Genomic DNA, 17188 nt, shown 5'->3' with positions numbered 1-17188 from the left:
CCCAATTTGCTTGGCAAGGTTTTCTTCTTACTGATGCTCATTCATTGTCAGCATACAGTCATTGCATTTTCTGCTGTGTCCTGCTGTTTTTCCCCAACCACTCTAATGTCCTTTTTTATATTAATTGAATGCTCTATCATCCTTCCTAAAGCTAATTTTGCTGTGGTTGTCATGTTTGATGCAAGACCCCAAGATTGGTGAATGTTGCACTTTTTAAACCCACTGGCAAGAAATCACATTACACTCAGTGTAATTACATTGTTCTAAAAATGTGATTATATGTTTCGACAACCAACTTCCTATTAAATTACCTCAGAACAGTCTCAATTTATAGGACAGAATCCTCCTGATTTAGATGTTAAAAGTGTAATAAATCTTTAATGAAGTTATCTGCATATATCTATCTGTACATCTATACCTCTCTGTCTCTGTCTCTACCACTTATCTTTCTCTTTCTCTCTTTCGCTCTTTCTCTCTTTCTCTCTTTCTCTCTTTCTCTCTTTCTCTCTTTCTCTCTTTCTCTCTTTCTCTCTGTCTCTCTTTCTCTCTTTCTCTCTTTCTCTCTTTCTCTCTTTCTCTCCCTCTCCCTACCTACCTAATTCCTACACACATGAAAGAGAGGGAGGGAGAGAGAGAGGGGGAGAGAGGGAGGGAGGGAGGAGGGAGAGAGAACATCAAATCTAATGTTGGAAGTTTTGTTATGCCATTTTATACTAATTGGTCTGGACGTTGCTCACGTACTTAATGGGCTGGGCAGAAACACAGCCTCAGTTTTTGGATGCATTACTGCAGTTGTGTTGTGCCATGCCTAAGAGGGCTTCATCTGATTGTTCTGAATGAGTTGTCCCATGTGGTGGGATTGTGGTGACATCAAAGAGCTCTGAAATCGAACCTTTAACTTAGGCCAAGGTTAATTCCCCCTTGTTCTCTGTATGATTGACAGCAGGGATGGACAGTCTCAAAATCAAAATCTCTTCTCTTCTCTTCTCTTCTCTTCTCTTCTCTTCTCTTCTCTTCTCTTCTCTTCTCTCTTGTCTTGTCTTCTCTTCTCTGCTCCTCTACCCTACCCACTACTCCTATCCCTACCCCTACCCCTGTTCTGTTCTGTTCTTGCTGTCCTCCTGTAACTATAACGTGAAGTTAAAACTTAGCAGGGGAAAAAAAAGACCTCCCTAAAAATCCATTTGCTTTTCATGGTTTAGAAAGAGTACTTTTTTCCATAGTGGCTTCTGCCTTTCCAAATAACTGCTTTATTAATAGATAAATGGCTGCAACCTACTCCCTTACCTGGGAGTAAGTGAGCTTCCAACCCAGTGGGTCTCCTTGTTAAGAGTAAACGGACACCAGATTGCAGCCTTAATCCTGTTAGCATTGTCAACTAGCTGATTGATTTCCCAGTTCTTGCTTCAGTTCAATTGTTTTGTTTTGGCCCTAAGCCATGCAGATAAAAAAAAATTCCAGCTGGAAAGAAATGCACCATCCTCTCAAAATCCAATGTAAAAACAAGCTCGTACAAGCCGAAGCTCTGTGCACAAATGTAAAGCCGATGCTTCATAAAAATTTAAACAGTCTGTTTCCAGCCACTTACTTTCATGTCAAAATTTCTCTTTAGGCGGATGTCCCAGTAAAGCACATCAACAATAGCTGGTGTTTAGGGATCCCTTCGGAGGTCTTCAGAAATAGATCTTCCCATTTCTACACACACACACACATACAGACACACACAGACACACAGACACACACACAGACACACACACACACACTTCCTCCATGATAAACTCTGGTTGGGAAAGCAAATCTGTTAAGCCTTGGGATTTTCCCCCCACATCCTTGTAACAAGGAATTCATTAAAAATTGCTGGAGGACCAGAAGAATTAATCAGCTCCTCTCAGGTCCTGCTTCTATCCTGCCTCGGGCTGACTTCCATGCATGAGGGTTCCCTCGTTCGTGAATTTGTGTCTATTTATTGAGTTTGCAGAATGCAAAGAACAACGGTGGGATTGTCTTGATCTCTTAATTTGGCTCTTTCAGTTCTGACCGAGGCTTCCCAAGAGCCTGAAGCAAACTCCTTGTCCCGACAAACAACCTTAATTGACTGAGAATTCTGCTCATTCACCTCCAGCAAAGTCTTTCGAGGGAGGATTTATGGTCACAGACCTTATCTGGTTTGGAGAGCTGCCAGGCCAAGATCTGCAAAACTTGGCAAGGAGCCTTGGAGAGTTACGAACCAATGAAGCAAATTAATGGTCTCCTGCAAACTCCCCTCCCCTTTTGCTCCTCTTTTATTTCCTCTGGGAGGGGCCATTCACCATCCACTTGTGACCTTATACCCAAGTCGAGCCCTGTTCTTTAGCTCTTCCCTTCTCCTAGCAGCTCTGCGCGTGCACACACTGGGAACAGGCTCCAGCTGTTCTTCTGCCTCACTGATGTCTGACTCTAAAGGCAGATGATAACTGGCATATGGCTCTGGCCCCCTCTTTGCCTCCTACACAGAGCCCTCATCAGAGCCTTCCCCAGACTCCAGGACTGGCCCAAGTTCCTCCCCAACCTCCCCACTGTCCGAATCTGCTGCCAGCTCCATTGGCATGCAACAACACCTTCAGGTACATACCCTTCATCTGCCCAGCCCGAGTAGATGTTTTTCTAGAATTTAATTTCCTACCCGGAGCTCCAGTAAGGTTGATAAGTGAAGCATGACAGTTGTTAACAGTGTTTCTGCTTGTTCGCTTTCCTAAAAATGTTGTCTGATGCTTGTTGCTTTCCTGGTCCCAGGTTACGCTAGTTTTCCTGGACTGCGAGCTTCAATAAGCTATTACATCCTTACTATGTCAACATAAATAGCAGGAGGAAAATAATAATGATAATAATAAAAACCCCAGAGGACCAAATGTTTGGAACAAACAGACTGGTGGAGAAGTTGGTGAAGAAAATAAACCCAACTGACTCATCTTGGAGGCTTCAAGGTTGCCACGCAACAGAGGGAGGGAGGGGGGTGTGTGAAAATAGTTAGATGCAGTTTTGTAGCCAAAACAATAAAAGTTTTCTCTTAGGAACCAAGGACATTCTCTGGTGGCTGGCCAGAGGAGGAATCAAGTAACCAAGCAACCGGCCAGCAACTGGATTGGACAGTGTGACCAGTGACCTGGGGTGAAAGGGGAAACTTTTACTTTTTAATTAAGTGAAATCCGCAGGAACCTTCAGAGTCGGCTTTCACCAGTTGTGCCAATAGGATGTATCCAGTAAACTGTTCTTTGAGGAATTTGCCTGCCTCAGAATTCTGATTTCTATGGGTGCATTACTTGGAACCCTGAGTAGAGTGGTGTTGTGGCCCAGAGGTGGAGCTTTTGCCTCACAATCAGGAGGTTGTGAGTTCGATCCTAGGTAGAGGCAGGTATTTCTCTCTCTGGGTACAATGAGGATATATCTGCTGAATATAACTCCACATTGGCAATAGGGAAGGGCATCCAGCCAATAAACACTCAGATCCATTCAATTACCCAGGCTCCACCCTGCAAGGGATTATGGGATCATTAAATGATGATGATGATGATTACTTGGAACGCTGACACACTGTGTGTCCTAGTATGATTGCAGTGGCATTCCAATCTTGGATACGTTCTGGGATCCCCCCGCCCCCTTATACAGCAAGCTTCTCTCAGTTTGGGATCTAAGGCATTTTTGAACGTGTAGACTAAAAGAGTCTTTCTGGCCAGTATCATAATCTTCCAGCTATCCTCCAGAAACCCCAGGAAGTTTTCAGATTCGGATTTCCACAGATGTACCAACATGTCTCTCTTAATAAATTGGGACATTGTGACTGGTTGTGAACATGGAAAATTAGTTGCAAACCCACCAGTTTTTAACCTATTTCCCCCCCCATATGAGCAACAATGAAGGTCTTAAGCCTCCAGGGCAGTCGATGCATCCCTTTTGACCTTTAAAATCCTTCTAATCTTCCCCCCCACTCCACAACCCTTGAAAAAAATGGGTGGGGGGAGGCTGAGGATTTTGCTCCTGCTTGAGTGAGGATCTCATGGTCCCATTTGAGCTGTTCTCTGCTGCCCTTGAAAGAGTCATTGGGTTTAAAGTGTAGGATGAAAAAAAGGGAAGTTCATCTTTCATTCATGTTTGCATCGACTTTAAAAATATCCAAATAAATGCTTTGCAAAGGGAAATTTAGGACAACCTGAGCTGGAAATATACAGCCTTGCTGTAGAACAGGAGCTCACAACTGAGCCTCCAGGTGAAAGAGAAGGACCTTAGGAGAAGCTTGGGAGAAGGACCTCATTTTCTTTGGACAAATTGTCCCATGTTCTCTCACATATGAGGGACACACCAAAGCTCCATCCAGCTCTTGGTCTGGGGCCTTCAGGACACAAAGATCTGTTAATGCTTGGAAATGTTGCTCTCTTTCTTCTTTGCCTTAATTGTTCAGGAGTAAAACCCATCTCTCTTGCTTTCCCGGCAGAGTTAAGGCTGCCCCAGGTGTGAAGATCATCGACATTCGCGTCATCGATCCACACCGGTGGCAAGTTCAACAAGATGTTGACAATGGACGGACGCAGACGACTGCTACCATTGTGTGCGAGCGCATTGATCCACACACCGAGAACTGGTAAGAACGCCTGGGTGTGCGTGTGTGCTTGTGTGCAGCCAGAGGTGTCTCTTCTCATTAAGACTCGGTGTGCATGTCTGCATGACTGTGTGTGGGGGCCTGTGTCTGAGTTGGGGAGAAGAGCAACTTTTAATCGATGTGTCGGTCTGCTTTGTCTTGAACTGACGTATCCGACATGGCTTTCCTTTTGTGATTTGTAACAATGGTCTCTCCATATCCCACCTTTGGAAACATCTGTTGTGTAAGACTTAAACCAGGTATGCACAAAGCATCCTTAGTGACCGCTGTTTACTTTGAAGTTGGCTTTGAGCTTCAGTTCACCAAGATTCTGTGACTTGACTGTACTTTTGTCACCGTGGATGGTGTTGACTAGCAGGTGCCTTCAGATGTGGAATTTTTGTACTGGAATCCCAGATGTTTGTTGGAGACTTGTTCATGCTTCATTCACGATTCAGAGAAAATGCGGGAAGCATGACCAGAGGCCAATTTGACTCATTGTTTTACAAAGTATAGCAAATCACTCCATCTTATGCCTTTTTGAGCTGATTCTCAACATCCTGTAGGAGGAATAAAATATAATAGAACAAAACAGAACAGAATATAGAATGGAATAGAATAGAATAAAATAGAATAGAATAGAAGAACAGAACATGGAATGGAATGGAATAGAAATAGAGTGGAGTGGAATAGAATAAAGTAGAAATAGAGTAGAGTGGAGTGGAGTGGAATGGAATAGAGCAGCGCAGAGCAGAAAAGAGCAGAGTTCTTTATTGGCCAAGTGTGATTGGACACACAGAGAATTTGTCTTTAGTGCATATGCTCTCAGTGTACATAAAGAAAAATAAAATAGAATACATTCATCATGAATCATAAGATAACAACACTTAGTGATAGTCATAGGTTACTAATAAGCAATCATATTATACTAGGAAACAAAACAATATACATTGTAAAAAACAAGTAGCATGGTTATAGTCATAAGTGGGGAGAAATAGGTACTAGGATGGATGAGAAAATAATAGTAATACAGTCTTAATAAATAGTTTGACAGTGTTGTGGGAATTAGTTGTTTAGCAGAGTGATGGCATTCAGGGAAAAAACTGTTCTTGTGTCTAGTTGTTCTGGTATGCAATGCTCTATAGCATCATTTTCAGGGTAGAAGTTGAAACAGTTTGGGTCCAGGATGTGAGGGGTCTGTAGATATTTTCACAGTATCTACCTCTGCGGTCCTATGATTCTATGTTCTATCTCATCCTCTGGCTATCTTACAGCATCTGTAGAACTGTAGCATCGTGGACAAGTGGCTATCCAATCCCTTCTTGAAAATTTCCAGCCACCAAGCAGCCACCACTCAAAGAGGCAAGATATTCTCCTCGTTATCAAAGACAACGTAGAGAAATGATATGATTCCCAGAGCTTTGAGAGTTTTCTCCCTTAAAGCAGCACATCTAAAAGCAATTTCTCTAGCTGAGAATTGAATGCAACGGAATTTTACTTATTTCCTTACTTATTCTCTGCCAAAAGAGAATAGAGAAGAGAAGGCAAGCAAAATAACAAATGCACAATGGGAACAACAAGGAATGCAGCATTACTTTAAAGCCAATATGTACGTTTTACGCTCTTGGGATTCAAAAGGATTGGTTTTTGACTGAAATCCATCCAACATTCAAACACCAATAGAGTTTGCATAGGTTTTCTCCATCCTTAAAAGAAATAGCTTACTTTGGGTGAAAAGAATAGATAGTATTTTGTGCTGGCCAATGAATCTTAATACTTTCTGGTTTCAAAGGCAAATTTATGATCTGTTTCTGATGATGAAAATTTAAATGTAGATATACTGGCAGGCTCACAGAGACTCTGTTTATGCGACTTACATTTCTGTTTAGAGCTGCATCACAAAAAAAAAAAAAAACAAACCCCGACACTAATAAAAACAAATTCCTGGGGTTAAAGCAGCACCGAAATGTAATTTTTATCTGGCAGACAAGAAGGGAAAAAAAAAAGGTTGAATCAAAGTGCATTGCAAAATTTAAGTCAGTCGTAAACTTGGTGAGAATGCAGGAAATGTTGCTAATCTGTGAAAATCCGAGTTGTCACAGTAACTTAGACATTAGAAGCAGCAATTTCTGCCTTGTCTCAAGCTACCCAAAATGAATTTCGAGTTAATTAACACTCTGACCCTTTTCCATGATGAGGTTAGTTTAATTGTTTTTGGATTGATTAACAATGTAAATAAAAAAAACAGACCACCACAAGATCTGTTTCACAATAGCAAATATTGTTGCCTGTAGAATAAATATTTATGTTTGATCTGCCTCCTTACCCTGCTATAAATTTAGAAGATTTAATTCACCCATAACCTCCCCAACAGCCTTTCCCTGAAAATGAATAGAATAGAATATGGATACAGAATAGAGAATAGAATAGAATATAGAATAGAATACAGAATAAAATAGGGATATAGAATAGAGAATAGAATAGAATAGAGAATAGAATAGAATAGAGAATAGAATAGAATACCATAGAATAATACAATACAATACAATAACAGAGTTGGAAGGGACCTTGGAGGTCTTCTAGTCCAACCCCCTGCCTAGGCAGGAAACCCTATACCATTTCAGACAAATGGCTATCCAACATCTTCTTAAAGACTTCCAGTGTTGGGGCATTCACAACTTCTGGAGGCAAGCTGTTCCACTGGTTAATTGTTCTAACTGTCAGGAAATTTCTGCTTAGTTCTAAGTTGCTTCTCTCCTTGATTAGTTTCCACCCATTGCTTCTTGTCCTGCCCTCAGGTGCCTTGGAGAATAGTTTGACTCCCTCTTCTTTGTGGCAACTCCTGAGATATTGGAACATTACTATCATGTCTCCCCTAGTCCTTCTTTCTATTACACTAGACATACCCAGTTCCTGCAACCGTTCTTCATAGAATACAATAGAATAAAATATAGAATAGAATAAAATAGAATTGGGATACAGAATAGAATAGAATATAGAATAGAATATAGAATAGAATATAGAATAGAATATAGAATAGAATATAGAATAGAATATAGAATAGAATATAGAATATAATATAGAATAGAATATAGAATAGAATATAGAATAGAATATAGAATAGAATACAATAGAATAGAAAATAGAATACAATAGAATAGGGATACAGAATAGAAAACAGAATAGAATGAAGAATAGAATATTATAGGGATATAGAATAGAAAATAGAATAGAATAGAATTCATTATTGGCCAAGTGTGATTGGACACACAAGGAATTTGTCTTTGGTGCATATGCTCTCAGTGTACATAAAAGAAAAGATACATTCATCACAAATCATAAGGTACAACACTTAATGATAGGCATAGGGTACAAATATGCAATCAAATCATACTAGGAAACAATATAAATCATAAGGATACAAGCAACAAAGTTACAGTCCTGCAGTCATAAGTGGAAGGTGATAATGGTAGTATTGGAATAATCAGGAGATTCATAGTAATAGCAATGCAGACTTAGTAAATAGCTTGACAGTATTGAGGGAATTATTTCATTTCAGAGCTCTCCTTAGCTTGCTACAAGTTTAGAAGATTCACCCCCTCCCCCAACAGCCTTCCCCTGAATAAATCATCCAGAGTAAAATGATATATATCACAAGTGTTGCCTTTTAATAATCTTTGGATGGTGAGAGCTTGATCTTGTGTTTTCAGAAAGTCACTTTCCAAAACCAGACCATCAGAGTTCACTTTAGTTCAGATTTTAACTGACTTCAAAAAATTAAGCAGGATCAGATCTGGGGATAAGTAGAATAGAGCTGGAAGGGACCAGGTAGGCTTTCTAGACCAGCCCCTTGCTCAGGCAGGAGACCCTATACCATTTCAGACAAGTGACTGTCCAGTCTCTTCTTAAAAACCTCCCGTGGTGGAGCACCCACAACTTCTGGTGGCAAGCTGTTCCACTGGTTAATTGTTCTCACTGCAAAAAAGATGTTGTGACTTTGGAAAAAGTGCAGAGAAGAGCAACTAAGATGATCAAAGGCCTGAAGACTAAAACATATGAAGAATGGCTTCAGGATTTGGGTTTGGCTAGTCCAGAGAAAAGGAGGACTATGGGGGACATGATAGCAGTCTTCCAGTATTTGAGGGGCTGCCACAAAGAAGAGGGGGTCAAATTATTATCCAAAGCACCAGAGGGCAGGACAAAAAACAATGCATGGAAGCTAATCAAGGAGAGAAGCAACCTGGAATTGAGGAGAAACTTCCTAACAGTGAGGACAATTAACCAGTGGAACAGCTTGCCACCGGAAGTTGTGGGTGCTCCATCACTGGAGGTTTTCAAGAAGAGACTGGACATCCATTTGCCTGAAATGGTACAGGATCTCCTGCTTGAGCAGGGGGTTGGACTAGAAGACCTCAAGGTTCCTTCCAGCTCTATTCAGATTGATTGATTGAAATGGTTTAGGCCAGTGGGTCTCAACCTTTCTAATGCCGCGACCCTTTAATACAGTTCCTCATGTTGTGGTGAGCCCCAACCATAAGATTATTTTATGTTTTCCATATTTTTTCAAAAATATGTGTTTTCCAATCGTCTTTGGCGACCCCTGTAAAAGGGTCATTTGACTCCAAAAGGAGTCCCGAACCACAAGTTGAGAACCACTGGTCTAGGCTCTCCTGCTTGAACAGGGGGGCTGGACTAGAAGACCTCCAAGGTCCCTTCCAGCTCTATTCTTATTGATTGAACCTGAGTTAAGGGAAGCTCTGGATAAGAGTTAAGTGGGCTTTGAAAGAGCTTAGAATCGTTAAAGGCAGGATGGGGGGGGGCTGTGAATGTTAATAGCCCCTTAAGGAACCCGTGCAAATTGCTTTATTATTCCTTTCCTTTGTCTCTGTTTTGCTTCTCAGCCCATCTGAAGGCAAATACCTGTGGGTGGCAAAACGGACTGTTGCCCAGCAACTTAAAGTACATAAAAGCTTGCTGTGATGGCAAAATGGAAACCTTTTGTTCCCACAGACCATTTAGGGGGCAGAGCAAGAGAGAATAGGCAATTTTACAGATGAGAATGTGACGGGGAGCTATCAGAGGGCCGTTTTCTAATAAGCCGCGCTGAGCATAAAGGGGATTAGAGGGGCGATTCCTTTGTTAAAATTCAAAATAACTTGCGAGCTGGATGGATATTGGTTCGTCGGTTGGATGTCAGAATGGAGTTGCGCTTGCAAAGCGTAGGAATGATAAATCTTCGTTAATGAGCAGACATGGCTGGCATTTTTTTAAAAAAAAATCCCCATTGCGCACAAGTCCCTTCACGAGGGCTGCAATTTATGGACCCATTTAAACCTAGGATTCTTAGCTTGGCTATCTGGAAGCTGGACTTTGTAGCTTAGATTTGTCACAGCAGGCTGGGCAAAGCCAGATATCGGGGTTTGCAAACTATTGTTTCGCACGTGGGGTGGCCCAGCCAACCATACCTGATGTTCAAGGAACAAAAGCAAGAGCCAGAGTGGTCTTGTTCTTGTCTGATCTTGGGAGACATTGCATGTTCATTTTGTTATATAGCAATAGCCCTTAGATTTATATACCACTTCACAGTGCTTTCTAGACCTCCCTAAGCGGTTTACAGAGTCAGCCTTTTGCCCCCAACAATCTGGGTCCTCATTTTACCCACCTCGGAAGGAGGGAAGGCTGAGTCAGCCTTAACCTGCTAAAGAATTGAACTGCTGGCAGTTGGCAGTGTTTGCCTGCAATACTGCATTCTAACCACTGTGCAACATGAATGGATGGATGGGAGGAAGGAAGGAAGGAAGGAAGGAAGAGCAATAGCACTTAGACTTATATATCACTTCGCAGGGCTTTACAGCCCCCTCTAAGCGGTTTGCAGAGTCAGCCTCTTGCCCCCAACAATCTGGGTCCTCATTTTACCAACCTTGGAAGGAGGGAAGGCTGAGTCAACCTTGAGCCAGTGAGATAGCCTGAAGTCCTATACTCACCCCCACAGCTAGGGTTGGAAGGGACCATGGCAGGAGATTGTAAACGATTCTGGACTATCTTTGGGCTTGATGGGATGGATAATACATGTGATCATAGGAAGAAGAATAGATGAACAAAACAGAATAACAGAGTTGGAAGGGAACAGAATCTGGAGGTCCTTCTCCAGTCCACCTCACCCCACCCAAGCAGGAGAACCATTTCAGACAAATGGCTGTCTAGACTCTTCTTAAAAACCTCTAGTGATGGAGTGCCCATAATTTCTGGAGGCAAGCTGTTCCATTGATTGATTGTTCTCACTGTTAGGAAATTTCTGGTCTTTGTCCATTCTGTTCTGACCTAGGCCTCCCAAGATCATGAAGCAGAGTCCTCGTCCTGATAAAAACCCTTTTATTTAAGTTAAAGGGAATTCCTCTCCAGCAAAGTCCCAGCCAACAGTCTTTCATGAGATTTCACAACTACAGGCCTTTATCAGGCTTGGAGAGCTGCCAGGCCGATATCTTCCAAACGCCATTCTGTAGCAGCAATTACTTGGCAAGAAGTCAGGAACAGATCTTCACCTGAATGAATTGAACTCCTGCAAACTCCCCTCCCCTTTTGCTCCTCTTTTATTTTTTCTGGGAGGGACCATTCACCATCCACTGTGCCTTTACTCCTGAGTTAGCCCTTGTTCTTTAGCTCTTCCCTTCTCCTGGGAGCTCTGTGTATGTGCACATAGAGAACAGGCTCCAGCTGTTCTTCTGCTTCACTTATCTCTGATTCTGAAGGCAGATGGTAACTCTCGGACAGCCCTGGCCCCCTCTCTGCCTCCAATGCAGAGCCACCCACAGAGCTTTTTCCAAACTCCACAACTGGCCCATGTTCTTCCCCAACCTCCTAACTGTCTGAGTCTGCCACCAGCTTTGCTGGCCGCTGGCGGGCCACAACACATACACTGTGCATTGTCAGGAAATTCATCTAACTCCAGAGCCCACCAAATTCAGGGGCCTCTTCCAGGAAACTTAAGGCTTCTTGGTCACATTTATCTTGGTAACGTTCAGCTTCTCATCAAGAGGCGTTCTACATGCACCCAGGCAAGTCCTTTAAACATACTATGGATTTGATGTCATTCATTCCACTCTCTTCTTCCACAGCCTCCCTCCTTCACCCGTGACAGCTGACATGTTCTTGCAACCTTAATTTTACAGACTACCCTTCCCTGAAATTAAACTATATCCATGGGCAAACCAACATGGCAGATATCAAAATCCTGACAGGCAGGAACAAACTCTCTCCGCTCTCGTAGGGTTTCACAAAGTGCTTTAACTCTCCCGATGCCTGCCGAGGAGCTGTTTTAAGCTGTTGAAGAGGTTCCCATGGAAAAGATGGGTGATCAGTCGACCTGAACGTGATCTCCAAGCTTCATTTGGACAGGTGGCTGAAAGCAACTCTCTGAAGAAACCCCTTGCTGATTTTTCAGACTCTGAGTCCAACATGGGGGCCATGACCTCAGTTCCATTAGATGCTGTCGAAGGAATCCAGTAGAAAACAACAATGGTCTGGACCAGGGGTGTCAAACTCCATTTCCTTGTGTGCTGCATCAGGGTTGTGTTTGATCTCAGAGGGCTGGATGGGGGGCTGGGGGCATGACCATGGTGGCCATGGCCAGCTCAACATTATTCCATTCCTACCAGTTCAGACTGGTTCGGATAAGTAGGTAGTAATTTGGCTGGTCACATCCCCAAACCGGTTCTATCGGTGGCACCACAGGCTTCTTTTTTGGTTTTTTTACTACTGCGCATGCGCATGTAGCACACATCAAGCTTGCACATGCCTGAAGCACATCCCTGAGCGAACCGGCAGTAGAAGAAGCCGGAACCCATCCCTGTGTCACTCGTGTGGTGGCCAAGTGCTAAGGCAAGACTTCCCTGAAACCCTCCCTCACTCTTATTATTATCTCCTTCCTTCCTTCCCTCCCTCCTTCCTTCCCTCCTTCCTTCCTTCCTTTCTTCCTCCCTCCTGCCTTCTCTTTTTCCTTCCATCTTCATTCTCCTTTCTTCTTCCTCCCCCTCTTTCCTTATTTTTCCTTCTTCACTCTCTTCCCATCTTCCCTTCTTATTCTTTGTCTTTCCTCTTTCCCTTCCTCCTTTCCTGTTCCTTCTCGCATGCTCAAATGCAAAAGGGGAAACATTTCTCCTTCTGTTTTGTTTTTAGTTAGTTTTGGTAGCCCTCTGCCAGCCAAAATGGAGCATGGAGGTGGGATGGTGGAATTTCTACTCCATATTGTCAGAGGGGCTGAAGGCTCTCCCTTTCCAGCCCCTGGGGTTCTTTTTTATTTATTCCATTACTTCATCAAATGCTCCTTTCCATTGTAATGAACCAGCCTAGGGATGCCTAAACAAGCCTCTACAGGAGGGCAGGCAATGGAAAGGCAACAGGCCCAGCTCTGAGTGGGCACAACCAGTGGGGGCAGCTGCCAACTGGGTGCACTGACAGCCAACAAAAGAGTCGTTTATTCAACCCACACCAGTCAGGGATCACCATGACTTGGTCTCCGCTGGAGATGTCATTGGATCAGCAGCTCACCTTCTGTGGCAGGAGGAGAGAGAAAGAACAAAGAAAAAGAAACCCTAACATGTTCGTGTTGAGGGGAGACTTCATGGGGTTCCCTGGCTCTTACTTTAGAGACAGTTTGGTCTAATGGTTAAGGCACCAGGCTAGAAAGTGGGAGACTGAAAGATCTAGTGCCACCCTAGGCATGAAAGCTGGCTGGGTGACTTAGGGCCACTCACCAGGAGACAGTTCTAGTCCCACCTTAGGCATTAAAGTCATCTGACTAACTTTTGGGCCAATCACCAGGAGACAGTGAGTTCTAGTCCCACTTTAGCCATAAAACTTGATTGGGTGACTCTGGGCCGGTCCCTCCCTCTCAGCTCAACCTACCTCACAGGCTTGCTGTGACCACCTAATTCACTTAACAACTGCAGGGATTGGCTCATCAACAGTGGTCGAAAAAGGTCCAAAAATTGGGCGCGGCTCATTTTCTAGCCAACTTGCTTAGGAACGGACTCTTAGTGGCCAAGTCAAGGACAACCTGTGCTGGGTGAGATAGATAGCCCCAGGCCTGCTCCATTGAGGCTGTTCCTGTGTAAAACTCTTCACAACCCGAGACAAAGCATCTATCGAGGCAGCCTAGTATGACACAACCTCAACATTAAAAATACCCCGCTCTCAATTCCTGCCCCATCAGCACCCGCAGAATTAAATATTAGCGTTTGAGAAACCTTGGGATTAATTATTTGCAGGAAAGATTTGCATTTCAATTTGACTTTTTAATTTGTTTCATGAGCTGTTGGGGCAAAGGTGGAGGAGAAGAGGGGAGGGGAGGCATTTCATAGGCAGCTCACAAGAAGAAGAGGGGTTGTGAGGTTTTTTTAAAAATTATTTCAGAGTAGGCTAGCCTGCAACAAGAAGGTGCACCTCGCCGATGCGTGGCTGTGGCTCCAAACTTGAGCGTCAAAACACAAACAAACTCACCCATGGAGAGACGTTGGTAGAAAATAATGTCAACCCTTCCCATAAAAAGAGTTTGCTGTCCCAGTGTTATCTTCTGCAATTCACCTGTTTTGGTGGCAGGGGGCCAAGCTGGAAAGAAATGAAGCATCCTTTCATAGACCTTCGATCTTCAATGAGAAGAGAGCTGAAAGGGACCCTTGGAGGTCTTCTAGTCCAACCCCCTGGTCAAGCAGGAGTCCCTACACCATTTCAGATAGGTGGCTGTCCAATCTCTTCTGAAAAACCTCCAGTGATGAAGCACCCATGATTTCTGAAGGCCAGCTGTTCCACTGGTTAATTGTCCTCACTGTTAATTCCAGGTTCAGGGGAAAATTTAACTCCAAAAAGATTCAGCTTAATAGGAACTATAGTTCCAACATCCTGGAGGATGTCAGTTTTGAGTCTGCTGGACTACTAGGAACTTTGGGAGAATTCTTTTCCTATGCCTTCCATCCACATTTCCATCTCTCTCCCATCCATCCATCCGTCCATCCGTCCACCCATCCATCCGTCCACCCGCCCATCTGTCCATCCGTCCATCCGTCCATGCATCTCTCTCTCTCTCTCCCTCATCCCTCTCCATCTACAGTATATCTATATCTTATCACCCACCCACTCACCACTCATCCCTCTCTCCATCTATAGTATATATCGATCGATCGATGGATTGATGAATCAATCGATTGATCCATCTCTCTGTCCCTCTAAAGTATATCTCCATCCATCCATCCATCCATCCATCCATCTCTCTCTGTCCATCTATAATATATCTCCATCCATCCATCTCTCTGTCTACAGTATATGTACACCTACCGACCCACCACCCACCCATCCCTCTGTATTCATCTATAGTATATCTAAATCTATCTACTATCCATCCATCCATCCATCCACCACCCCCCACCCATCCTTCTCTCTGTCCATCTACAGTATATCTCCATCCATCTATCCACCTACCCATCCATCTCCCTATAGTATATCTACATCTATCTACTATCCCTCCCTCTCTCTTCCCCCATCCCTCCCTCTCTCTTCCCCTATCCCTCCCTCCCTCCCTCCCTCCCCCTCTCTCTGTCTCTCTCTCTGTCTCATACCTTATCAATCAATAATCTATTCCATGTAAAACTGGAGTACTGAAATTATCACAGAAGGAGTTCTTAATGCCAGGTGTTCTGACTCAAGGGCTGAATGAAAATGAGAGGGGATTGATTCCTCTCCCAGCTCTGATTATGGCCTTCCTCAGTTTCCATAGAGCTATCAGATCTAATGTCAACTCGCAAAGCATCCCTGGCCTGCTCTCGAGTTGTCATAGGCAGGAGGGGGGAAAACTGAAAGAGCAGCCCAGCAGCCACAAACAGAAGCACATCCCACACATACCTTTCTCAAGGCTGTATATCAGGATACCTGCAACAGCCAGAGGGGCATAATCTCTACAGCCCTCAAAAGTGCTCCATTGGAGAATGTGATTTATGGCACATCCTGGGAGGAAGGGGAAAACAGGGTCATAGTTGGGCTGTAAATTACATGGGGGAAGAGCTGGCCAACATATTGCTCCTAATAAATAACTGGATTTATTTTGAAGCTTGGCTCGAGCCTCATGATTTAATTCAGGCATCCATTAGAAGCTGACACCTATCTTGCTTCCGTGAGGCTGTTTTGCTGGCGATTGATGTGGAAAAAGGGATAAGTTTGAAATGGATTCAAAGGGACCTTCTCATTCATTGGAAACACATTCACAGGAAGTCTCTGGAGACTTTCCATGGCCAGCTTTGACTGTTTGTCTGTCTGTCTTAGACAAATCCTGAGATTTGCAGAAAGTTTTAAAGAGGAATGAAAAAAATCAGAGGAACCAAAAATCTGGAGGAAGCGATGCTGATTCCCATCATGTGTTTCCCAACAGACGTAAGTTAGACAAACTTCAGGCTTTCCTTGGGTCAGGATTCCATCCACACAAGCCACAATGGGCTTAACAATACATGACTGAACAAACTACAAAGGGGTTTGCCCCATACACAAAGCTATATTGAGTCTGGCTTTGTAAACTGTGTTGACTCAACTGCAGACAATGTGGTTCCATCAACGTATTTCATCAATACGATGATGAAAGTCAAGACAAGTTTGAATGAGGTTGTCTCCTAGTGACTAGGTGGACACATCCATATAGACTAGACTAGACTAGACTAGAATAGAGACAAAAACAATAAGAATAGAATAGAATATAGAATAGAATAAGGAATACAATACAATACAATAGTGGAGTTGGAAGGGAACTTGGAGGTCTTCTAGTCCAACCCCCTGCCTGGTCAGGAAACCCTATACCGTTTCAGACAAATGGCTATCTAACATCTTCTTAAAGACTTCCAGTGTTGGGGCATTCACAGCTTCTGGAGGCAAGCTATTCCACTGATTAATTGTTCTAACTGTCAGGAAATTGTAGAATAGAATAGGATGAAATGAATAGAAAATAGAATAGAGTAAAGTAAAATAGAATAGAATAGCAGAGTTGGAAGGAACCTTGAAGGTCTTCTAGTCCAACCCCCTGCTTAGGCAGGAAGCCCTACACCACTTCAGACAAATGGCTATCCAACATCTTCTTAAAGACTCCCAGTGTTGGGGCACTCACAACTTCTGGAGGCAAGTTGTTCCACTGATTAATTGTTCTGACAGTCAGGAAATTTCTCTGTAGTAGTATTCTTGGTGGAACAGGCAAGTCCTTGACTTACAACCATTCATTTAGTGACTGTTTGAAGTTACAATACCACTGAGAAATGTGACTTATGGCCATTTCCCACATTTACGACCTTTGCAGCATTCCCTGTAATCCCGTGATCAAAATCCAGATGCTTGGCCCCTGGCTCATATTTACGACCGTTGCAGTGTCCTGAGATCATGTGATCCCTTTCTGCGACCCTCCAACAAGCAAAGTCAATTTGGGGGGGGGACACACAACCAGATTCTCTTAACAACCAGGTTAGTAAGTTATCAACTGCAGGGATTCACTTAACAGTGGTGCCAAGAAAGGTCGTAAAATGGGGCAAAACTCACTGAACAAATGTGTCT

General features: G+C 43.4%; 1 protein-coding gene across 1 annotated transcript in view; it reads left to right on the top strand.

Annotated features, from left to right (window-relative positions):
* Positions 1–17188, top strand: part of LOC116516812 (transmembrane protein 132B-like) — a 176720-nt gene that overhangs the window by 22554 nt on the left and 136978 nt on the right. The window contains exon 3 of the mRNA XM_032229438.1: positions 4469–4615. Within this exon, the coding sequence (XP_032085329.1) occupies positions 4469–4615 (147 nt within the window). The remainder of the gene's footprint in view (positions 1–4468; positions 4616–17188) is intronic.

Source organism: Thamnophis elegans, chromosome 13, assembly GCF_009769535.1.
Source record: "Thamnophis elegans isolate rThaEle1 chromosome 13, rThaEle1.pri, whole genome shotgun sequence".
Taxonomy (NCBI): domain Eukaryota; kingdom Metazoa; phylum Chordata; class Lepidosauria; order Squamata; family Colubridae; genus Thamnophis; species Thamnophis elegans.
This window is presented reverse-complemented; position numbering and strand designations above follow the sequence as displayed.